Genomic DNA, 26,260 nt, shown 5'->3' with positions numbered 1-26,260 from the left:
AAGCAGGACGGTTCAGCCAGCATCGGATTGAGGGGTAGTACATGGATTGGCCTATTCTTCGTCCTTCTCGTTTCAAACGGCTTTGCGACTTTGCAAATTGACCATTTTCAACAAAATATTTTCAACAAATAACTGTATGAATTCGCAATAATTGTGCACTTGCGCACAGTCTTACTGCAGTTTACGTTTAAAAGCACGGAAATGCTTTCTATTTTGGACCATTAAAGGCAGACAAAGCGCGGTAAACAAAGCCTCAAGCTACATGGCACGAAGATGAGACAGCTCCGTGTCCAAACCAATTATTACCTTGGAAGCAACTGAATAATCGCAGCACCAGTACCAGGTAATTAAATTAGGAAATACTATATGGATGGTCTCGTTCGTATGGGAGTTTTCACGTGATGTCAGTGATGTCGAATTGTTGCTCTGTTCCCCTGTTTCCACAGTTTACTCTCGGGGAGTAAGCTGGCAATAAGCAGCAGGGGTTATAACGCGCAGCTTTTCACCGTGCAGCATTATGATTGCGGCTTTGACATCAATGCGTACTACCTATCGGGGAAGTCACAACCACACGAGGTAGCATACAATGAAGTCAGAGAAAGCCTTAATTAACTCTATCATAATTAACTTATGTAGTACCCCCGTATTGGGTGTCTTTAGGTAATAAAGTGAAGTGAAGTATGGATGACGTTACTGATAAGTCTAATTTAACTCCTCGGATTAGTGTGTTTATATCCCTATGGAGGAAGTCGTTTGCCTTCCTCCGGCGTTCTCCCTGCTAAAGTCCGAGGGCCAATCTTGGAAGTTGCGTAGGTTTGTGCCGGTGCCGTCGACCAGATGCCATTTACGATAGCATAAGCCTTAACGTATCTTATGACAAACGGACGGGCACGTATGGATGGCTGAAGGGTTGATATCAACATTCCCTTTAAGAGTGCATGGTGGCAAGTGCCACCAAGCTACTTCCTTTTGTCTTGTCGCTATTTTTCAACGTTTATCTTTCGTCTAGGGGGACACTTTAAGTCGTGAAGAACTCCGGGGGAGCACGATGGAAAGAACTTTGCTGCATTGAAAAAAGTTGAGGAGCTGTATTTCTTTCGGATCAAGAGCCGGAACTGTGCGAATATCTTAGGGTTTCGGAAACACACGCGAAAAAATAAAAAATAAAACAAAGCAACGGGATCCCAATAGAAATATTGCGTGCTTGGTGAAGTACACGTATAGTGATCGTGAGACAGGTCTTTTTCTTTTTGAGCGTAAGCATTTCTAAGCCTACCCAACGAGAAATTTGTCCGTGACGTAAGACAATGAATGGGAGCAGCATTCCGGGCAATTTGGTAATCCATTACTCAAATGATATTGCGCAACAAAAGAACGACACGGACGTGTGTGCCGCTTGGTGGGTCGTCCTCTCACGTCCGTGTCGTTCTTTTGTTGCGCTATATAATTTGAACAATGAATGGCTCATACCCCGTTAAGCAATGGCTCATACCTCCGTAAGCAAGCAAAAATACAATGGCTCATACCCATGTAAGGCAGAGGCTACAAGCGCTCAGCAAAGTGAAGCGAACAGTGTGGACATTAATTGAAATCACCCATACAACACACAGAACTGCATACGTTTCAATAATGAAGACGCTCAAGACAAGCATCCGAACCATCAACAAATCATTGCATACCCCCTCAGCAAATGTAGTGGTGGTTTTGCAACAGCTTCGTTAAATTAACCTTAATTCACCTTAATTAACAGCAAAGGTGGTAGGCTCGACTCCCACCAAAGGCCGAGGGTTCGAGTGCCTTAATAAACTCCATCTTAATTAACTGTAGCTAATTAACTTCACCTTAATTGACATCAATGGTCGTGGGTTCGAGTGCCGTAATGAACAAAGAAGTAGTAGTTTAATGATTGGATAATGTAGAGAAGTCGGCCGGAAAATGGAGCATCTAGCCTGCTCCTCTTCGTAAGGGAAGGAAGGGAAGGTGTAGAAGGGGAAGAAAAAGGGTCGCGATGGGGGATGATAATGGGAGTAACGAGGTGAAGGACACATTGCATAAATGTTATCACAAGCGTGAGTCCAGGCCCGTGTCGCTTAAGAAACGTGAACTATATCTTCATTAAACCTGTCTTAACATCGGGCTGCGTGGAGATGAGTAAGTGGCACAATGCTTACGCATACTTAGACTACTACTAGAGAAGTTTCTGCGTATATATATATTTCTTTATTTTCGTTGACATGAAAATAACAGAAAGAGATTTAGTGACCTATAATGGCGACGGCTACTCCTTTTCGCGCAACAGTAATAAAAATAAAAAAGTAAAGCTCTGGTAAGATGAGAAGTATTATATCACATGTACGGAAAATCTGAATAAAGTTGAGTTAGATTTAAAAAAAAGTGAACGAGGTTCTCGTGTAGCCCCAGAAACACTGGAACACACAGAGATAAAGGCGACGACGCACTGCGCCACACATTATACAGAGTCTCGACACGCACCTACAGTGAGTTCCGAACACATACGCAGAGGGTCCAATATGAACAGGCATGCTGTTGAAGAAAGTACACAGGTGACACAGCTCTTCATATTTGCATCGCGCTGTCAAGTGAAGTTGATGTGTCTCGTTCATTACGTGCCATAAGTGACAAAGGTTAAATAAACAGCAAATCATTGATATGGTCGGAACTTAGGAGTTGAGATTTCCCTTCATTTATTAGCGTCGCCTATGCATTAATACACGAGAAATCAAGTTCGTACCTTTTTATTTTTCTGTCCGCGAATTGAACTTTGCAATTTCTATTTCCTCCGCGAGTATTAGGCTAGAACTACTGTAACCTGACGAAAAAGAAGGGAATTTTCGTTTTAATGTTATTCACGAAAAATGGAGAAAAGGAAAGTGATATAGATGTAGCAGGAATTTCGTTGAAACGACTTTGCTGAGTGCAAGCGCTCTCCCGCTATTATTATTATTATTATTATTATTATTATTATTATTATTATTATTATTATTATTATTATTATTATTATTATTATTATTATTATTATTATTATTATTAAAAATAGCATAAAATGAGCTCCGTGTTTTCTGAGCTATCACGTGGGCCTCCTAGTAATAAATAACGGCAAGTAAAAAAAAATAGCTATGGCATACAAAAATAAAGGTCACAGTTACGGTTGTTAATATAACCAACAAATGAAAGCCATAAACGCGACTAGTTCCGTTGCATAGTTGACGTAATGAGCATTATCATACATTTAACAAGGGACGAGTAATGCTATCGCTTCTTTCTGTGCAGTCCGACTTCTGTGAAAAATCGCTGGGAACCTTTGCTTGCCGGGCCCCTTGCTACGGGGGAAGCCGGTTTTCGATGTAACAGCATGTTCGCGGCAGCGTTTTTTTTTTTTTTTGCTCCCTTTTTATTTTTTTGCTTGATTAAACCGCCCGAAGGAAACGTCGTCACCAGGAGCCTTCGTAGCGGTGACACACAACAGAGAAACCACTCTGGCGCTTTGCTTCGTGCAATCTTTTCCCGCACTGCCCCTCTGTAGAATGCTGCGGCGAGCCGCCTCTCACTGCTTCGGACCATCGCGACTCAACCAGGCAGGGCTCCTCCTTTCCACACCAACACACACGCGCACTGACGCTGACAATTGTGGGCCTACGCTCGTAGTATGAGGGATGCGTCTGCGCACGCAGATGGGCTCTTCGTATTCAGAGTTCCGTAAAGCATCAGTTGTTAGTTCAGCGCTTATCCTTATCGCCGTCCCCTTTGAGCTACCGTCATAATGTACTCGAACCAACTCGTCAAAGTTTACGTTCAGGGGTGACACACTGTATATCCAGCTATTGACCTTCATGGGCAACACTTTCCTGCCAGTTCTACAGCTTGTTGTGTAGCTTGAACTGCGGTAGCCATCATTATCGTCTTCTCTTAAGAAGCCTACATTCCGCATAGTCCCCATTAAGAGTACCATCATATGATAATGGGGCTTTCATGACATAGGTAGAACCTGATAAAATCATATTAGGCTATTGGGTATATACAGCTTATGGGAAACTTCTTTTTTCTATCAATTAATTCTGTTTGACAGGTTCACCGGGTTAATAACATAAGCAGAAACAGGAGAGCAGGATAATTCCACCGCTGAAAGCGATAACGACAACACCAGCAACAAAGGCAGCAACAATGTCGCGCCACGTTGTCTTTTTGCCATTCGCCTATCGCTGTCATTGGCTCATCACTCTGGCGCATGACGCGCTTTCTGCATGGGAAACTTCGTGAACGTTGTCTCTAATCCTACAGTAGGTCTGTTCTATTCGCCTGCAATTTTTGAACTACTTCTCGAGGTGTTGCAATTCGCTACCTATTTCACCAGTTCAACGTGGCGGCATCTGCATGTTGCCATTCGTTTCACTAAGTGCAGGCTTCGTGCAGGACGAGTTCACAGGAGTCCCTGTACTCACCAGAGAGCTAGTGCAGCGTTCGTATAGGATGTGCTGTGCGGATCGGCACGAGCAAGAACTGCCACTGAACAATCGGGAACAAGTTCACCTAGTGCAGCCTAGTTCATCCAGCGCAGTTCACCTAGAACATTGCAGGTCAATTTGAGTGGCCTTAGTAAGAATGCGTGTTTCATCAGATTACATGCGTGACGCGAACATTGTTTCCCAGCATTCTCGGTTCCACGTGATCACCAGCTATTGCCTAAGAATGTAAGGTGCACGCTTGTTTAAATATTGGACCGACTGGAGCTGCGGATTATATTCAAACGACCGATTATCGCGTTCGCAGCTATCATGTCTGATATTGTATTAGGTTCTTCACCGTGACTACATCCACCGGCGTCCTTAGTGACCGCGGCAAAAGTGGGCAGAAATACCAACATATGATGTCTCTATACCCAAAGGTAAAGAATAATCTTGTGATGAACACGTGTAATGGTTAAGAATGAAACCAACACGGGACCAGGTTTAAATATTTGACAAGAAACAATGCGAAGACACATTGAACATACCTTTCAATTCAAAAGCAAGAAAAAAACAAGAATATCAGAAATGCACGAAATATTTCAGAATGAACACTTCTCAAAACAACTATGGTGTCTTTTCTTTCTCTTTTGTTCTCGCTGTTGGTCTCCATATTAACACAACTGGACAGCACTTTCGGCTATAAAGTGTATGAACTCCCGTAATTTCGTGCACGAATCGAATAGCTTTATTATTGCGATTAAGAAGTTGATATTAAATTTTTATGAACATTCGCTTCTGACCTCACAGACAGGATAACAGCGGATATTAGAGCCTATAGAGGTAACAATCTTTGTAAGGGCGCTTGATGTGGCCGTTCTTAAGCCAGTTCAACTGGAAGTACTAAACCCTTCTTGGACCCCGTGCTCCTACGGAGTATATGCTTCACGAGGTGTTCTTGATGCCCATGTGGGCATCGTCTGCCAACCAAACGTGTAGCATTAACAAAATATTTCTGCAACAGATGCGTCTGACCAAAAATAGTTCCTCAATCAGTCGCCCTCAGGTTCGTTACCAAATAAGCGAAATATTGTTTTGCTTCATTGGGTGGGCTTGACCATGTCATCAACGCATAGAAATGGCATGTTCTTATTATATTTTAGAAATGTGGAACTGTCCCACGTTTGAATTGATTCAAATTTCTATTATTTGAACATTTCTCAACCTGGAAATTAAAGCAGAATCCGGTTTGGCACGTTCAGGGCTAAAGTTCTTGTCGGTGTGTGAGCATGAAGATGAGAAACGTTGTTCGATGGGGATACGTGGCCTCGTCTGATCATGCCCCCTTTGTTTGTTTGGTGACTAGATGCGATTACTATGACCGCACAAGTCGGCGCAATGGAGACAGGAGAACATGCGCGCGTTCGTGGTGCGCTCGCGCACACTCTAAAAAGAGTTGCACCCCTTGGGGTGTATATTTGTCGCACAACAATAATCGTCATCTTGTCCGCATTTCCTTTCTTTAACGCGGCGAGCCCGGTACTTTCCAGTAACGAACAGCATGCGCGTTATCAGCATGACATAGCATTCACGACAGGAAAGTAGCGGGCGCGGCGTTTTCAAGAAAGGAAACGCAAGCAAGGCAGATGACGATTATTGTTGTGTGGCAAATATACACTCCAAAGGGTGTAAACGTTTCTTAGAGTGCTAAAAGCGACTGGCTCAGGTGGGGGACTTCACGGCATCATGCGCACTTTGGCGAAGCGCGCTTCCCGGAGGCTGAAACCGACGGCGTGAATTTAACTTTGCAACGATAGCTATTATGGTTATTTTATCGAGATTTTGGGAAATCTTGAGCCATCACTCTCTGATTTTTTATTTGCATTTTCCCCCTTTCCTTTTTCTTTGTTTTTGTGTGTCTATTTTCGGCGGTAATTAGAGCGCGCTCTCCGTTTCACAGCAATCTTAGCGCGTCGCTGGCGCAGAAAGCACCGAGAGCATTACTGCAGTGCCGAAAGTAGACTGGTCTCTGCGACCGTTTATAGACTCGCTGCGCATCTTCACCTGCGTGCGCAACGAGTGCTCTTCCGTTCTTTCTCCTCCTTGCGGCCCTGTATCCCCCTCATCCGCAGTGGAAGGTAGCAAACCAGACGTGGGTCTGGTTAACCTCCCTGCCTTTTCTCTCTCCTTTCTCTCTCACTCTCTGTGTTCACCTTTCTGATGGTTATATGTGCGCTGCAATCAGAGACCATGGTGTTAGAAAGACATGCCACGTCGTCTTTTGCTGACCAGAAGAATAGTCGCTCCAAGAATAACAGCGCGCAGGCTTTCCTTCGACTGAGCTGTTTTAACGGCTACATAGGTTTAATCATGAGCCGGCGCAAACGTCATTGCGTGATCTACACACCGCGCATTTTGTCTGCCGTACTTGAGCGTGGTGAGGGAGGTGCCCTTTAAGAACTAAGAAAATATGAGTCGAAAAAGTGCCCTGAGAACGCCCGCTTCACAGACTTAAACTGAACATTTTACATTTTAAGACATGATTCAGGTGCGATACCTTGAATACGTGGCTTTTATTCAAGCACAACGGTGTTCTTCATAAATGCTGCGGCTGGCGACCCCTTCCTGATTCGTTGTTGCTAGTGGCGAGTCCTGTCACCTGTAGGGACACTTTAAGAAAGGAGTAGCAATTACATTTGTGGGAGTAACTGCATTTACCATGATCGAAAACATTTTATAGAGGTTGGAGAACGTTCACTCATATTGGGAACAAGTAGAGCAAGCGCACTCCTGCGGAGAACACAACAAGCGTTTGAAATCTAGCATGGCCAGCCGAGATTGCGCCGCGTGGTCTCGGACGCCGTGAAGGTATAGGTTAATGTTCACACGAAGGAGCTTCGAGCAGTTCGTTGTCTTTAGGTGCAGATTATGCGGGGTTAAGCGTATAAAATTCGCCACTCGGTTAAGCATTAAATTTGCCATTCGTTTATTATATGAACACAAAATTCCAAGTAAGGTGAATCCTTGTAAGCTGGCTTTATAGTTAAAGAGGCAACGTGGCTGGTGATCGCGGGCAAACCTTGTCTTGGAAAGAATGCCTGTGGTCTATAGAACGCGCGCATGCAGTAATCAGATTTTGAGCACTTGTCGATTATAAACACTTTTAGCGACAAGGCAGAACGTTGACGTGCCTCTCTGCTGCGCATTGACCCGTTGATACCCGCAGGTGCAATCACAAGTCGCCGGACTGTTTCGATAGAACAGTGGTGCAACGACCGTCGTAATCCGCATTAAACCGCAATGTACTCGTACAAACCGCTCTGTGAGCCACAACGGCCACCTCATACCTCTTATATTGCTTAACTTGCGGCAGTGTCCTTCTTACGATACTTCGACGTGGCTCGTAATCCGTTAGCGCGCGTGCGCGTGAATCACATTTGCAAGTGCGCGGCTCGTCTGAAGCCGAATCCTCCTCCAGTGCCTCGGGTGTCTGACCGCTCTAACCTCAGGGGCGAGATACGAGATTGCGTAACGCCGCACCGACGGCGCAACCTTGCCTACCGAACGCAGAGGGAAACGCTAGCCGTTACGCAACAGGGCTGGAACGGGCATTCCGGCGGGCATCCGTCAGCAGAACCAAGCAGCCTAGCGCTCCGTTTGCGTCGCTTGGCTGACTTTGCCGGCAGCGTTTCGTGTTCGCTCTCCTTGGTTCTCTTTTTGCCATTTTCTTGCGAAATTTCATGAGGCGTCGTACAGAGAAGGACGAGGAAAGGAAAGATACAGCAAACCCACAAAAAAAGATGGAGGGAAGGAAGGAAGAAAAACCGTGCGCCCCAAACATCGGCGGGCCGCCTAGAGCGGGATGTAAATGGCGGGAGATGCGGCGCGTGACGAAGGACGTTTTCGAGTTTCCCGGCGGCGAATTCGCGTGTGGGCCGGCGTGGCTGCTGCTTCTTTTTTTTTTTTTTTTGCGAGCGATGCGTGCCTCGTTTCCAATGGGCGCAAGAGAGCGTGGTCTAGAAATTCGAGGATGAGAACCTACTCTTCGGGGATGAGAAAAAAGAAAAAAAACGACTGGTAAGAAGAAGAAAACATTTATTTGTGGCGATGCTTTGTCCGCATGGCCAATGAGTAGGAGGAAATGTTTATTGCTGAAGATTTCAGCCATACTCTTCCAATCAAAACGTTGTCTTTTGCCTTAAAGCACGTTCTTGTTCATCTCAATGTCGTGGGTAGGAGCCCCTCGTTGGGCGCCAAGATGTGGGTGCAGGCACGCGGCTTCCCGTGCGCGTGATACGACGCGGGAAGAGGGATAGTCACTTTTTTTGTGTTTGTGTCGGCAACGGGCTACGTTTTCTGTTCAAGTTCCGGTTATGCGCACTTTGCTACTGGCCTTCCCAAACGTTGGAAATGACGTCGGACTCACTGGGCATTCTTATTTCGCAGGACTGTGACCAGGCGCATATCGACGATGTGGCATCGGACGACAATGGCCAGGACCTTAGGTAAATAGCGTCCTTGCTGAATCTATAGATTACGGCTAGGCTACGAAATTCGTCGCAAATATTTCTGTCGGAAGGCTAGTCAACCTGCTGCTCATATCGCGAAATGTCACCGTGGCATGACGCTTACGAGAAGGAACGATAAGTGTAATGTAAAATGTAATATGTTTGCTTTGCTGTTGATCAAATAAGGAGAACCTACATTATTTGGCAGCACCATTATCCCTTATTATCTCACGTTAATGGGTGCAAAAATTGAATTTGAACAGATGTTAATGCAAAAAAAAAAAAGAAAACAAGAGATCAGAACTTCTAAGCTCCCTCTTTAGGCATACTAGCTCTCATCGACTGTTGTGAAGGCGGGGAACACAAGAAGCTAAGTGATAACATTCTAAAATGAAAGTTCTACATTGGGTGGCATGACTCATTACGAGGGTCTTCGTTGAACTTGACCTGTTAAGTTACAAACCGTATTAGAACAGTGCCTGGCCCTTAAATTCACATTTGCTAGAAGCTGCACGTGCTTGCATGATAGGAATAACAACAGAACGCCGACCAAAATGGGATTGTCTAAAACTTTTTAAACGTTTCGGCTTCCGCGTGGAAGCCGGAACGTATAAGAATTTTTAGATAATCCCATTTTGGTCGGCGTTTTTTTGCTATTCCTATTATGCCGTTACTTCTCGACCAGACGAGATTTCGTCAAACTCTTGATTTGCTGCACATCCTTATTTGCAAGCAACTTACGATGGCGCCAAAAACTGGGATGCAGGTAACCTCTCGTTTGCTGAAAGCACATGTTGTATTATATTATTAAATGGAAATACTTCCCATTAAGCTCATTCATATTTTCCCAGTGCACTCGATACATAAGTACCTTACCTGCGTTGCTCATAATACTTAGATACGTTGAAGTGAAAATCAAAGAGCCGCCTGCGTAGAATAACTTACGTAACCCAGTTTTTATACTCCGAATTGATGCCTCAGCGTTTTGCGCTTCTGTTTAGCAATGACATATGCTTCTTTTTTTCTTTCGGGCGCTATAGCTTCAATTCTTCAGTTCATCATTTCTCTCACCATATCGTTTCCCGAATTGGATGACGATGCCCATTGCTTGACCTATTGTTGTATGTCTTTGCCACGCAACAGTTGGAAGAAACACTAGTTTTCTCAAAGAATTATGAACCTATTCCAACGATAAACTTTTTTTTTTGAGCAGAATTGTAGTATAAGTACATAAAAAATGTTCACAAACCATCGAAGATGATTGTCAAAGTAAGTGAAGCCTGAGCTTTTTTGAATCATACTGTGCTTGTCTCTGTGTTCCTTTTTTGTCTAGTTGAAGCACCCACGTTTTTCTTCGGATCTTGCACGGCTGCGCCTCGCAGCCCCCACGCACGCGTAAAAGGGAGACGTGCGGCTGTGCGTGAACCCCGTTCGCAAAAAGCAGTGCTGCGCAACATGCAATGTCGCATGCTTCCCTTGTGTCGGACAGAGAGAGAAAGGAGGTGGATAGGCGTAAGCGATTTCTCATCCCCTCTTTCCGCATTCACTCTCTCCGCATTTATCCTCTTCACAGTCCAACGAACGCTGCACCAAAACCCTGCGGAGTCCACAAAGAAAGGTTCGCTTCAAAAAAAAAAAAAAAAAGAAATACCGCCTCCAACAGTCTATTGATGTTTTTTTTTTTCTATCGCTATTTTAAAGTGCCAGATGCGCGAGACCGTTGTCTTGCTTTAGGGATTGATTGTAGAGACGATTCTCACGATGTCGATGATAATGGTGACGCCGTCGGTCACTCCCTCGCAGCAACTACAACTTCGCGGCCGACGGCTTCCAAGCCGGCACCGGCGTCGGGACGTCGGGTGGCGCGGGTGGGCTGTGCCTCTCGTCCGGGGGCATGCGCGGCGGAGTGGACTGGATGCGCAAGCTAGCCTTCCGATACCGGCGCATCAAGGACATCTACAACCAGTACCGCTCCAACGTGGCTGGCCTGCTGGGACCCAAGCGCGACCAATGGCTCCAGCTGCGAGGAGAGATCGAGGCCCACACCGACAGCTGGCTCACGCTCGCCATGAAATGCCTCTCCGTCATACACTCCAGGTACGCGACGCGGCGCTACAGAGCCCCCCCCCACTCGGGCGTGCACGCACGGCGAAGCATCCGTTCTCGGAGGACCCTTGCAACTGACTTCTTTTAAGGCCATCTTCAGCGAAATTTTCCGTTGACTAAATTGGTTATGTGGGCAATTTCCACTACTGAAGCAAAGCTGCAGGACCGGCGATCACCTAATTTTCTCATTAACAGCCTTTTAACAGCAGCTAAGCAGGCAACACTTGCACCTGGTGCCTAGCAGATGTGACGTCAATCCCAGCACGTTGCCTCAGAGACTCCTCAGCACGTCCCGGGCAGCTGCGGCTGCCGCATAATCTCGGAGGTCATGCCGAGGAGTCACGCACTCTGGGTCACGCGTACCTTCTTAATAGTGGTAATAACGGCGACATTTGTTTTGCACTTTTTATGCCAAAAACCTCTATTTCTGCTAGCTTTTCTGACGCATCCACTGGTATTTCAAGCGTTAAATTTTGCACGGAGGCTGGACTTTATGTACGCTCTTTGTATACGCGGTCCAAGATATCGTGGCAGTTGGCCTTTAAGGGATCGTCAGGCGCTGCCATAAACATTCCGAGACTGAAAGCCTTTATTATAGTCCTGCGGCTAAAACGACATACATGTAAGTTTTAAGAAATCGTGAAGTTTTCCGCGCCAAAACCAATATCTGATTATGAGGAACGCCGTAATGGGGGATGCCGGAATAACTTGGACCACCTGCGATTCTTTAATGTGCACCTAAATCTAAGTACACGGGTGTTTTTCCATTTCGCCCCCATTGTAATGTGGCCACCGTGGCCGGGATTTGAACCTGCGATCTCGTGCTTAGCAGCCCAGCCCCATAACCACTAAGCAACCATGGCGGCATCTGTTTTGTCCATGCGTCCCTGTCTCTCATTTCTACATGTTTGTTCTAATGCGACTTTGCTTAGTCTGTCCTTTTGCATCAACCGGGGCAATCGCTACGTGTGTGTTCGTGCCACATTTTTCGATGCAACAAAACAGCAACAAGACGGCCTTATACGTCGTGCTAATTGGGAAACGAGACACGCGGTCTGCTCACGTCACTGGTCTGTTCTCCTCGCAGGTCGACGTGCGCCAACGTGCTGGTGACGACGACGCAGCTGGTGCCCGCGCTGGCCAAGGTGTTGCTGTACGGCCTGGGCGGCGTGTTCCCCATTGAGAGCGTCTACAGCGCCACCAAGATCGGCAAGGAGTCGTGCTTCGAGCGCATCGTGGCCCGCTTCGGCAAGAAGTGCACCTACGTGGTCGTCGGAGACGGAAAGGACGAAGAGGCGGCCGCCAAGCAGGTTAACCTAATCCTATGTACTCCGGCCCCCTACATGTGGTAGTTCGTGCGTGTACCCAGGAACGTTAAGGTCAGAAAATAAATGAAGACGCTATGAATGAAGAGCTCCCTTTGGAGCACTATGGACGTTTGAGACTTGTAATTTTAAAAGCGAAGCTTTTATTTGCGAGCCTCGCCGGGTTTTGTGACCGTGCCTGCGGCCTGGCTGTTATCTTGCCGAATAGGCCAACCAATTACAGCGGAGCACGAGCGACACTGGGTTCCTTGAACAACCACCAGATGGAGTTCGCCTCCGCGCATCCGTGTCAGGGAAAGAAAAAGAAAGTCGCACATCCGCGGCATTTTTATGCACTCACACAACTCGTGGGATCTGTTAAATTTTTATTGCTTTATGTCAGGAGCAAGCCCTCCAAATTCTAAAAATATGCTTACAAGCATTACATCGCCATAAGTTATTAACTATAATACTCGTTACTGTAAACCAGGAGCTGGATGCGGATACCCAGAAGCTTGCGTGACCAAAAATAAATAAATACGCTTTAAAGAAAGAGCTACCATTAATATGAGTACTGATATTACATTTTCAACCTGGCAGTGTTTCTTTTTTTTTTCCTTTTGCTTAATGAAGCCACCCTCGGCACTCTGCACACGTACCACGTTGGCCACCCTCGCACTCATACTATCACCTTTTCAGGCTCATTCTTTTTTCGCGTAGCAACAGAGTGGTACCACCTGCCCCACCAAATTGCCGCCATAACCTGTAAACCTACATTCAGGCAAAAACTAACGGACCACTTTCAGAATAAAAAGTACGGGACATGCTATTCACATTTTATACTTGTGCTATCTATGTATGTATTTGATGAAATCATGTACCCCCTTCATTCACGTGTGTTGCGTTTAAAAAATGGTGTTACCTCTTACCTTAAGAAGAAACACTGGCAAGCGTCAGAGGACCCTGAATAGTTTTCTGAGACGCTGTCAAGGATCCCCGACCATCATTTAGCCTCCCTATCAGCCCAGAGGCCTCAAGCGACCTTTTCAAGAATGATTAGCGTTCATCAAGAGTGCATACCGTCCTCTTATACACCGGCGGCGAAGTCTTCATCTCCCCTGTGGCGCCTGTGGCAGCCTCAAGTGAATTTTGCTATTCCCGGAATCACAAAGAAGGCCAATCATCGATCAAGGAACTGACGCTTATAGTACTGCACCAGACGTAGCATGACCGCATACATATATATACCAATGGCTCGACCTCACCTACCAGCTCAACTGCTGCATTTGTCGTTCCAGCTAAGCAGGTTTTCAGATTCAGATTCAGATTAGATTCAGATTTAGTTCAGATTGTCTCACATGACTACATCTACGTCGGCAGAATTTGCAGCTCTCCATGCAGCTATGACGTACGTCACCGAAGAGCCGACAGAGAAATGAGTCGTATTTTTTTTTACTCTAAGGCAGCTCTTCACTGTATCAAGTCTGCATTACATTACAGAACTTACGAATAGATGATATCTGACCTCAGGGAAGAGCACCACCATGCTCTGGAAAGAGGGCACAGCACTATCTTTCAATGCATTCCAGCTCACTGTGGCATCGTCCACAACAGCCTTGCTGATAAGGCTTCCCGGTCTGCCCACGAAGACGCCCAGACGCGTCCAACGCCTTTGGCGAGGTGGGACTCTGCCAGGGAACTTCGCCTACTTGCACGCAAAAAGTCACAAGATCTCTGGAGTTCAAGTGCCTTCAATTGTCGATTACATAAACTGGGCCCCACGCTACGGCTACGACTGCCACCTAGCCTTTCCCGCGGCGAAACAACCTTGCTGTGCCGCTTGTGGTTGGGAGTGGCGTTCACGAACACCTACTCCTATCGTATGGAAATGGCCGAGTGCCCGGTGTGCTACTCCTGTAGGTGCGAGGAAACCATCGAGCACCTATTGTGTACCTGCCCTCGCTACGATGTTACAACGCCTCTCTCTGCGGGCAGCTTTACACCGACTAGGCTCAAGACCGTTCTCCGAGTCAAAGATACTCGGAGCATGGCCACAACCGTCACCGGCACGAAAAGCGATTTGTGCACTAGTACAATACTTGAAGTGCACCGGATTAAGAGACCGTTTATAGTATCGTTGTGCATCCTCCCACACGCACTCAATGCTTACTCTCTCCATTTTTTCCTCTTTCTGTTCATCTTTCCCCCACCACCAGTGTAGGGCAGCAAACCGGGAGCTCGTCTCGTTGACCTCCCCACCTTTCCTGTCCTTGCTCTCTCTCTCTTCTTTCTTTGAACCAGTTTCGGCTTCGCTACCTAGGGGGTGGGTGCGCCGTGACGTCACGATACACTGGATCTCTCCGTTTTTGGGATCGCGGCGGCAGCCACACGCGAACATCACGCCCTCCCCCCACCTCCAAAAAAAAAAAAAAAAAACAAGTGCCCCGTATACTCTTATTCTTATATAAGCAGCGCCACCATACCTAGCCTTATTGCTACACGACGCCAGCAAATTTTGTTCTTTGTCATGACGTCACAATAATGTCGATGATGCCAGATCAGGCATTTCGAAGCCAAATTTACTATCAAATTAGGGTATCTTTAAATGATTCGGCGATCCTTTTAGCTTCGAGAGCGAAACGGCATAGTTTCTACAACCTCTAAAATATGCGTTTAACTTAATTTTATTTTATTGCCTTAAGAACGCCGAAGGGGCATTACATAAGGGATGGGTATACATATATTCATTATAAATGAGTTGGAGATCAGAGAATACAATTTTTAAATTCAACACACGTGAATGAAGTGGGTACATGAATTCATCAAGTACACACATAGATAGTACAAGTATTTAATGTGTATAGCATATCCCGTACTTTTTATTCTGAAAAATGGTCTGTTAGTTTTTGCATGAATGTAAGTGCACATGTTATGGCGGCCATTTGGTGGGGCAGGTTGTTCCAATCTGCTGCTGCGCGAAAAAAGAATTAGCCTGAAAAGGTGATGGTAAGAGTGCGAGCGCGGTCAACTTGGTACGTGTGCCGAGTGCGGTGGGATATGCGGGCAGCGGGAATAATGTACGGTGGTGAAGTGAAATATGATAAAACTTATGAAATAGGTAGAGAGAGAGAGAGAGAGAGTTGAGATGCGATGACGATTAGCGAGGGTAACCAAGCCGGATTCTTTCTTCAATGACGACACGCTGAGATCATAAGAATAAATATGTTTTTGCCGTTTTTTCGTACTTTTTCTCACATTTCGGAGGCAGTACACAAAAAAAAAACGTATTTCTTTTTTTCACTGTTCAAGAGAGAGAGAGAGAGAGAAAAGGATGTATAGAAAGACAAGGAAATTAGCCAGAGCTAGTTCCGGTTGGCTGCGCTGCACGGGGTGAAATGTTAAGGTAGATAACGACAGAACGAGCGTGAAAGGGAGACAGAGAGAAAGAGAGACGAGCACGAACACACCGCGTACACTATACAGAGCGGTCGGGGGCGGCGTGCTTAAAGTCTATCGTGAAGCCCCGTAGGTCGCCGGAACCTTAATAACGCGAGTAAAGCCTTCAGCGCTGATGTTCTTTGGGAGTACTGAACTAAAGCTTTGAGGTCTGATAGTGGACGATTGTACAACTAGTCCAATACTCTGCACATCACTTGTCTCTGGGCGCTATATAGCGGGCAAACACAGATGGTGTGTGCGAGCATCTCATCACTGCTGCATGTGTCGCACGTGGGGCTGTTGGCCATTCGAACAAGGAAAGCGTATGAGTTCGTAAATGAAACGCCTAGCCACAGACGGTACAGCATGGTCTATTCACGTCGTGGTAACCCAAGCGGTAGGTGCATCCGTATGTTCGGAGACAACGAACGCAAACGACACATGGTGAAAGCGTTCGAGTCCCACATAGACAAAGTACATTCACAGGACATCAGTCGCAGCCCAGCCGGAGTGTCTGTTCGTGAAAGCGGAATCAAGACACGTTGACCACTTTCATGTGCGTATCAGGCGGCTTCGTCGGCTTGGTCATTCCCGCTGATGCTGCAATGTCCTCGAAGCCATTGAAAGATGATGTTGTGTCCCTTGTCATGGCTACGATGATACATGTGTCGAATTTCTGAGGCCAGTTGTTCATTGGGTCCGTGGCGCATTGGGCTTGGTATGCAATGAAGGGCTGCCTTAGAGTCACTAAAGACTGCTCATTGTTGCGGTGGTTCCTGATTAATGAAATCGAGTGCAGCACGTAGTGCCGCAAGTTCAGCACTCGTTGATGTGGTCACACATGAAGTTTTTAATTTGATTTCTTCAGATTTTGCCGGGATGATGATTGCAGCAGCTGAGCTGTTGAGTTTTACAGAACCATCTGTGTAGACATGTTGCCGGAATCTATGTACGTTGTGAATGTGTTCCAAAGTTGCTTGTTTCAAAGCTTGCAACGGCGCTCCGGCTTTCTTTCTGATTCCCGGAATTGTCAATTGTACTTGCGGCCGGTGCAGACACCACAATGGATATGATAATCGTGTAGCAGGCGTAAAATATGATGGCAAGAAGGACTGAAGTCTTACAATACTTTTGGCAAAGGTTGAATGTAGCCTTTTTGCTGGCAAGCAAGCAAGATGGTGTGAGGAAATCCGAGTCAGGTGTCGTATATGGGCTCTCAGAATATCTGTATCTATATAGACTGTCAAAGGAGTGTCTCCGGCAATGGCCACTGTCGCAATCGATGACGTAGTTTTGGGGAGACCGAGACAAGTTCTGAGTGCTTGTGCTTGCACACTCTGAAGCTTGCGGATTTTTGTAGCGCAAGTATTTCCTAGTACAGGTAAGTTGTACCGCAGGAAGTCCAAAAACAGTGCTTTATATAATTGCAACATTGATGGTACTGTAGCGCCCCAGGACTTCCCGCCGAGAAATGCAAGATGGTCCACGATGGCGGCCACACGCTTTGTCATGCACGAGAGGTCAGGGCTCCAAGCAAGTCCCTATCAATGATGACGCCAAGAAAGCGGCGCGTTTGTCTTTATCGTACAGTTTGGTTATTAATCCGCAAAGCATACGGGGTCATCGCTTTGCGAGTAAAGGCAACAAGTGCACATTTCTCAGGGGAAAGCTCCAGGCCTTGCCTTCTTAGGTATGTTGACACTGCTGTTTAAGCCTTCTGAAGTCGTGCGCGGACTTGTAGACGTGTCACTCCTGAAGCCCATATGCAAATGTCGTCTGCATATACGGCGAGCTGAACGATTTGCGGTAACGAATCGGCGAGACCAACGAGCACCAGGTTGAACAGGGTCGGGCTGAGTACTCCGCCTTGCGGTACACCACGACTGGTATAGCTAGACGGCGTTGGTCCGTCTTCAGTCAAAATAAAGAAATATCTTCCATTCAAATAGCTGCGTATCCAGCGAAAGGCGTGTCCACCAAGCCCTACAGCTTCTAAGGCGTCCAGAATCGCATGATGATGGACATTGTCGTACGCACCTTTAACATCAAGGAATAACGCCGCAGTGATACGCTTCAGATGTTTCTGGTGCTGTACATACGTTACAAGGTCAATAACGCTATCTATTGACGAGCGTCCGCGTCGAAAGCCAGCCACTACCTCTGGATAGACGTTGGAAAATTCCAAGTACCATTCCAACCGTGTAAGGATCATTCTCTCCATTACCTTGCCGACAAAGCTGACCAGTGCTATCGGACGGTAAGATGACAATTCCAGTGGAGACTTGCCAGGCTTGGGGAGTGGAACAAGGCGACTGGATTTCCACGTGGTAGGGACCAGGCCCTCACGCCATGATGCGCTGCATAGGCCAAGGAGTGCATCTCTGGCCTCTCGACCAAGGTTTGCAAGCGCAGAGTATGTGATGTCATCGGGTCCTGGTGACGAATATCATCTGCACCCAGCAAGTGCAGCCTCCAGTTCTTCGATGGAGAAAGGAGCGTCCATACGAGGATCTCGGGAGCAAGGGGTACAATAATAGGAATAGGTGCGCAAGTTGAATGGGTGAACGCCGGACCCGCGATCCTTGCGCAGTAATCTTCGGCTATGTTGACTTCTCGGCGTCCTTGATGGAGGGCTAGAGATTTGAATGGCCGGCGCTGTTGAGGAGCTGTTCGAAGTCCACGGACTGTTCTCCAGACAAGTGATAGAAGTTTTCGCGGATCGAGAGACTCCCAAGAGGATTTTCAGCGTTGATTTTGCAGCATAGCAAGACGACGTTGAATTTCCTTCTGAATACGTCTGGCCTCTCAAAGGTCTTAAACCGATTTAGTCCGTCTGTACCCCCGCTGCGCTCGCCGGCGGATTGTACGAGGATTTGTATTTACGCATCAAAATCTGTGTATTTCTCCAATGACTGAAATGAACGCATAGCATCCTGCACAGCCTTGGCGGTATGAATTTCTAGTATGGACGAAAAGCCTTCGTGGCACGCATCTTCCATAAGTGATTTAAACACGGGCCAATCTATTGTTTGTTTAAAACTGGATGGGACGAATTTGGTGAGGCTTTTTATCTTCAGGTAGGTAGGAATGTGGTCGCTTCCGTGGGTTTCTATATCTGCGAACCAAAGGACGCGGCGAGTGAGGCATCGCGAGACAAAAGCCAAGTCTAAACAACGACTGTACGTCCGGCCGCGCAGAAACGTGGGACTGCCATCGTTTAGACAGCAAAGTTCATGGTCACAGGCAAAGGAAACGAGGTCTCTTCCTTTGGAATTTACCTTGACGCTTCCCGAAAGTAAATGATGTGCGTCAAAGTCCCCAACAACAATCCATGGACTCGCATCTATAATGCCACTCAGTATCTGTCTGTCGAAACGACCTAATGGAGAAAGATAAGCGCCCACTAGAGTAAATGAAAGTTCGCGCTTTTTCATGGTCAAACAGACATGCTGATTACTGTCATGTGGCAGTACTGGATGAACAATGTAAGTCAGTTCCCACCGTATGCAGATAATCACCTTGCTAATTTCATTACAAGTCGATGACACAAAAGGTTCATGGACTGAGATCGGGACGGGTCGGTTCACATATGACAATAATCAGGAATCGATTGGTGAAAATGTAATGGCGACAATCAGTAATACGAGATTTCAGTCCACGGGCATTCCATTGGATAATAAACGCTTCCTTGACTTGTCTGAAGAAAGGCTGACGCGGTAGAGCCATTGCGCTTGCTACTCGAGGCTCGCAAGAACCGTTTCCAGACCGTCCAGCACTTGCAGTGCACCCCGAGCAGATGGCGTCTGCATGTCATTTATCAACACGCGAATGACTTTCATTAGAGGCTTGATTATAGCGATTACTTGCTTGTCTTGGGTCCTCGCACGTGATCTGTGCCGTCATTGGTGCGTTGGTAGTCCACCATCGATCTTTGTTCTGCTGGAAGACTTAACGTCGGGAATGCAGGCCAGGCGTTTGCAGAAGACCTATTCAATGCGTCACCATGCCCCGTGTTGCTAGTGTGGGTCGGCGTCTTGGGAGCACTAGCTGTTGGAAGTAGCGTCTTTCTTACGACGGTCTCAGTATTTCTAGTGGACGAAGATCGTCTGCAGTGGGCACGACGCCATCGCACTTTGGCGGCTGCTTCTCTGTGCGTTGAGTCCTCTCTCACCATTTGTTTTAGGACTTTCAGCTCTGTCTTGTGTCTCGGGCAGTCTTTCGACGATGCTTCATGAGAACCAGAGCAATTCGCACACTTGAAATCAGTCGCACGGCAAGCATCAGCGCTGTGCTGCTCAGAGCATTTTGGGCACACGGTTAAATTTTTGTATATGCCGCTGACATGCCCTATCTTCAAGCAATTACGGCACTGAAGTGGTCGTGGAACAAACGGTCGCACTGGATGACGAAAAAAATCCAACTTTCACGTGTGACGGCAAGCTTCCTCCCTTGAAAGTTATACTCACACAACGTGATTCTACTAGGCGACGGATTTCAATAATAGTGACATCTGCTGTGGTGGGTTTAACCAATATAGGCAGATCGTTGTCATTGACTGACTCGTCGACATCATAAATCACACCTGATGGAGTATTGCTGTCCTGTGGTATTATGGTGCGAACATTAATCTTTCCCAGCACTTTGACTGTTCTCAAGATATCCAGCGCGGCTCTGTCCCTGACATCAACCGCGAGAATGTTCTTACGGCTGTTGATTCTCATATCCGTAATCTCATTCGGAACAAGAGCCTACAGTGTGACAGATATGGCTTGCTTGTTTAGCCGATTAAGGTCGTCGGTCGGCGCCTCGGGCAAGAAGAGTATGGTATGAGCCATGTCATTCTTCTTTGCCATCGCCGTCGTCCTTGTTGAAGACGAGGAAGCAGTGACGATTCTCCTCTTCCCTTTTTGCCTCACAGCTGTCAAGTAATCACCTTTATCCGATAGATCCTCGTCAAAAGCAGAGTAGTACAGCGTGGTGTCCTCGCTGCCTGTGTCGCTCATGAGGTGATTGCGATTCCTAGGAACGCTTGACGCTGTGACGTCTGTCTCCTCCGGACGTCTAGCGGACTCCGCTTCCATCGCCGAAGGTCTCGGGAGCGGCGTCTCCCGAAAGCACGCAAAAATACTCGTAAAATGAGAGCAGTAGGAAACGGGGTTCCGCACAAGAGCCACTTCTTCGTCTTCCCGTCGAAACGTCTAAAGCAGGCAAATATAGTGTACTAGCTTACAGCTTACATAAACTGACTGTTTATTGCTTACGTCAGCTTCCTTAAAGTTTTGTTCACAAATAAAGAATTTATTTCGGAGTGGCGAAAAAAATCAATCTGGCCTTTGAATATTCCAGTTGATGCAATCCATAGTAATGCGATGTCTGTTTTCTTTAAAAACTTGCGACATTGTAAATTTGCTTTCATAAAGCAGTATATAATATTACGAGGGGTTAGGGAGGGAGGGGGGGGCGAGCTGGAACAGCTCGAAAAGGCAATTATTTTTCGGTTTACTACTTTTACACTTTATAAACAAGAATAGACGCACCGATTTAGCCACTGACCTCCTAGCGAAGGGGGGAGTCCCCATTCTGTCGGAAAGAGCAAGTCAATCCCGACAGAAGCTTTTGTGCAGTTTGAATACACAGCCGTTTCAGATTTACTTTTCCTTTTCAGAGCATATTTCCTTTTCAAAGACTCTTGCTACACGGTATGGCTATCTGAATGATCTTACTGATGCGCTTATCGCGACTACACCTTAAATATTAATTATTTCCACACACAATTAGAGAACGTAACCGACTTCATCCGTATATCACAAACACTGAGCCATTGCAGGCATTTGCCAATTTAATTGAAGACAAAGCTATTAGTAGTGACCGACAATATTTCTAACTTAACCTTCTTGTTACTTTACTGTTCATTGTATAAAAAATATATATTCGTATGTTTAACTATCACTTCTATATAGTAGTGTACACTATTGTATCGTGTTGTAATCATTTGTACATAATGGGTTAATTCTTTTTGTAATATATATATATATATATATATATTGTGATTCTGATGAAGGCCGGACTCCAACCGAAACGTCAATAAACCGCTTCAACGTGCGTCTACTTCACTGTGAATAATTTACCCGGACCCAGAACTGCTTTTTTTCTGATATATATATATATATATATATATATATATATATATATATATATATATATATATATATATATATATATATTGGTATGTTTTAGTATTTCACACAATGACATGTATTGTAAGTGATTATATTTATTACGTTGTCAGTGTTATTGGAATCTAGTCCCTGTATAACGTATTTGCTTTAGAAATATTTTTCTATGCATCTTTTGTCGAGCTGCTGTGGTCTCATGTCTAGCAGTATATTATGTTTTCCGACTTCAGGCTATTCCCGAAAAAAATATTCGTAAAGTAACTGCTTCAAACAGTGTTAAGGCTGTGTTTTTAAATACTCAAGGTGGTTAAGCGCAGAGAAGATGCGCCAAGAAGTCCATATCAGAACCCTTAACGTTTTTGTTTAAATGAAACACAGTTCATCAAATTCGGTTTTGCAGATGCAGAGAAAAAAACATTTTTTTTTATTTCCTTGTATTTGGCATGCGACAAGGCGTAGTCGATGCCACCTAAAGGCGCCAACGTCTCAATGTGTGTTACCTCTAGCTCAGATGCATCATTGTGCGCTTTCTTTTTTGCACGCTGAATTTTTTCCCGCAGATGGGCTTTCCCTTCTGGCGCGTGAGCAGCCACTCGGACCTGGCTGCGCTCCACCATGCTCTCGACCTGGGCCATCTGTGAACGGCGGGGGCCTCTCCGGATAAAACCACAAAAGGAAGCACGGGAGGGGGACCACCACGACCACCACATTCCGAAGCGGGACGTCCCGCGCTGGGAAAGAGGAGACACGGACCGAAGGCGCCCCGCTTCCCACACGATGGACTGCCCATATATAGTGCTGGCCGCCGACACCTTTGGCTTCACAAGTAGACAACGTGCCAGAGTGTGTCGCACGGTCGCGAACTGTTCCAAGTAGTTCTTTCGGATGTCCTATTGATAAGAAAGAAGGCATAGACAAGCAGCCGTGCGAAATGTGAGCGTCCGGCGGTGCTTGTCTGCTCGCACTTTCCCTTAACCTGAAGCAACCGCCCTAGTCCCTATAATAGTGCACGGGTATGGTGCCTGTAGTGTGTGCAGAGAAGGGCTGCTTCGCCCGCCGCGGTGTTGTGTGCGAGCGATGCGGGGATGTGGTGCGTGTGGGGTGACTGGATCACCAGTGACGCGAGGTGACCTGACAAAGAGCCCCGACCGCACGCATCCGCTTGTGCAGAAGACAGGTGCCAAAAAACTATACGTCCGCATTGTGACCACCTTGGCGCTGTTCCCTGTGTCAGCTCCGCTGTATCACGATGAGTTCGTGCCGTTGGTATACGTTAGGCTTCGTTGAGGCGTTTCCAAGGAGACGCTGCAAGGGCTGCTCATTAAATCCTTTCTATAAGGACACAGCGCTGGTAACTTCTATGAGGGAGCAAATTTCATATTTACCTAATACCTCGAGGGCTCTCGTATTCTGCCGTTGGAAGTACTATTACTCTGTTTGCATCAGATAAGAGTGAACATGAGTCAATGGAGGTTAGAAAATTTTCGAATATGAATGAAATATCAAAGAAGTCACCCCGCTAACAGAGTCATTTGTACTCCAATGCACTGTCCGTAACATAAAAAATTAACTTCTGGGCTTCAGAACTTAAGAAATTTATAGTAAAATAATGAAATCGCACTAAAACAGGCGCCCCGTGGCTTCTGCCCGTCTCTCAAATCTCAGCTGGCATTTGATTATAGTGCTATGAACCACAATCTTTTTAGATATATTATATTAGTGCTTACGCACTCGTTACGTCGCATTTGCGGCTTCTTCGGCGTCGATATCAAGCAAGGTTTGATTTACTTCTGTCAAAATTACGTTCGACAGGCTTTTACGACATGCGTTTGTTGTATCTACCGCATAATTTCAACACCCAGCCCTTACACTTCTTTTTAGAACTGCGGACAGTGGAGCGTATGACCCTTGTACAGTCGCGATCATTATGTGAGAGAACGTACGGTAATCAATCCAGGAAAAGCTTATTGTTGGTTGTTATTATTTCAATCTATTTGATTTCGTGTATTATCGTTGTATTGCGGATAACGTCCTTTATGTTTGAATTCTTTCTTTTTCTCTGCGTGTATATGTGCATGTCGACACGAATGGATGGGCTCTCTCGCTTATATTCCTTTTAAAGCCGCGAAGTTGCAGCCGCCGAGGAACGTCTGGGTTTCCTTTAGTCGTCAAATGGAAGTTTTGAAAGAAGCCGTCTGGCTGTCCGTTGATTGTGGAACCAGAAGGATACCATTGGTCATTATCAAGGATGCTGAGGACCATAGCTGGCATTTCGTGACGTGCCATGCTTCGTTGACACAAAGTTGGCAGCCAGATTGAGAATGAATGTTTATTTGGAGAGAAATCAAGCGGGGTAGGGTTGAGACCGATTATCCTGATTCGACTTAATTTGGGAAAAGCGCTTCCCTAAACAAAACGTGAAAAGAAAGCAGAGCTCTTGCACAGCTGCACAAGACGTGCTAGCATTTAGCTTCGGCTCTAAGATGTGTCTTTTTTAATGGGTCATTACGGCATAAATTTGCGGTAGTAGGGTGCCAAGTAAGGAAACAGTCATCGTTGAACTATTACGCTGCAACGAAATGAAAACACCGCGAAAAGGAATCCTGGTAGATGCAGCAGTGGGATTTATTCACGGACGTTTAGTTTCAGTGCTAGAATGCACTCAGCGCCTGATTTATCCAAGTTTACACAAAACAGTTAGAAGCAGCCCAGCTTATTTTCCTATTCCCCGTTTGGTTTTCATTCCGGCGTTGCAGTACACAGTAAAATGACGTTGCGTTTTGAGCCTGTATAGCGCGAGAGGCAATACGGGGATGAAAACGAGACGGGACAAAAGCGCACTTCCAACAAGCCATGTCAGTCATGTTGCAAAGTTACGTTTTGAGCTGTGAACACGTGAAGCTGCGGCGAATGTGCGCTTTGCACACTTGTACAAACTGAACCATGAACACACAACAAGGAAGCCGTTGAATGACCCGACTCATATACTTGTGTTAGCCTTGTGTTCATGTGGAATTATTAAAAGGTGCCGTACTGGCTACTCTAATTCTGCATCCAGGCGAAATAACCTGGGAACAAGTGGAAAAATCCGTTTTTCGGATCGCAGTTGAAGTTTGCGTGCACGTAGTGCTTAAATTCATCTCCTACCTGATAGTTTTCTTTTTCAGTACTGAATGCTTTGTTTGCCTTTTCTTTACTAAGGCCAGTGACAGCTGTGTGTAGTTGTATAGGATGTTATCGGCAACGATACCGTGATAGAGCCTAAACATTTCAAAACTTTTTAGATTTTAGCTCAGGTGTGTCTACAACAAAGGAAATAACGAAGCCTTAGGTAATCTGGAGCAAGTAAACGTCAAATGCATCCGTACTACCTTACATAAACTACGAAAATACGTTGCCACATCACTTGGATACAAAGAAGCTAATTCCTGGCGACTGCACCCGATATTTTGACGCTTATAAGAAAATCTTTATTTCTTGCAGACTTTCAAGATTCAGTTCGAAAGAGTAGAGAACGTTGAATCCTGCGAGCTGTAAATACGCGTAAATTAGAAACGTATCGTGATTTTTCTGGAGTGTCGAATGTCTCGTTCGCTACCATGGTGGTCGCCACTGTGTGAATCAACCTCAAAGCCGGTGCCCCGTTGGTGCACGCAGCGGCACAAGCCACCACCGGTCTACGAAGTGATCGCTTTTTCCGAACAGCTCGAAGCCAAAGATGTGCTCGTCAAAGGAGACGAGTGAAGAAAATATGGATCAAGTGACCGTAGCTTTTATGTGCTGCTGTCCTGGTAACCAAGAACCAATAAAATTGAGACCTTTCTGTCTGACTCATTTATTTCGTGTTACCTGGGTGGTAAGTCGAACGGACAGTTCGATTGCAGAAGCTGACCTAGACGGTAAAACGCACACTTGTTAATAACCGCGATAATACAAATGAAGTATAGTAATATTTGCTACCCGCCCCAACTAATGCTTATACAACGCACATTTTTAATATGTGTGTACCAAGGCTTTCTTGAATCGGTGAAGCACTCTCTCTGAAACTGTTCATCTTTCTGCAACGCGTTTGGAGCATAGCGCTAACGTGCCTGCCCCGACAAATCAGAAAGACGCATACCCCCCTGCCAACCACGTGATTCACAGGTTCGTGCGTTACAATGTCTCTGGTATCGGCCCACTTTCCATCGCACACCTCTGGAATCAAATCAGTTCACTGCTGCACGATCCCCAGCGCCGGTCTCCCTTACTTGGCAATATGCCGA

At 46.1% G+C, this 26,260-nt stretch overlaps 1 protein-coding gene across 1 annotated transcript in view; it reads left to right on the top strand.

The window, feature by feature from the left end:
* The window catches only part of eya (eya transcriptional coactivator and phosphatase 2), a 95,249-nt gene extending 69,431 nt beyond the window's left edge, over positions 1–25,818 (top strand). Inside the window, exons 11-14 of the mRNA XM_075669758.1 lie at positions 8,910–8,968; positions 10,775–11,068; positions 12,165–12,387; positions 22,556–25,818. Coding sequence (XP_075525873.1) covers positions 8,910–8,968; positions 10,775–11,068; positions 12,165–12,387; positions 22,556–22,636 — 657 coding nt within the window. The 3' untranslated portion in view covers positions 22,637–25,818. The remainder of the gene's footprint in view (positions 1–8,909; positions 8,969–10,774; positions 11,069–12,164; positions 12,388–22,555) is intronic.
* The last annotated feature ends 442 nt before the right edge of the window (positions 25,819–26,260 follow it).

Source organism: Dermacentor variabilis, chromosome 9, assembly GCF_050947875.1.
Source record: "Dermacentor variabilis isolate Ectoservices chromosome 9, ASM5094787v1, whole genome shotgun sequence".
In the NCBI taxonomy this organism is placed as follows: domain Eukaryota; kingdom Metazoa; phylum Arthropoda; class Arachnida; order Ixodida; family Ixodidae; genus Dermacentor; species Dermacentor variabilis.
This window is presented reverse-complemented; position numbering and strand designations above follow the sequence as displayed.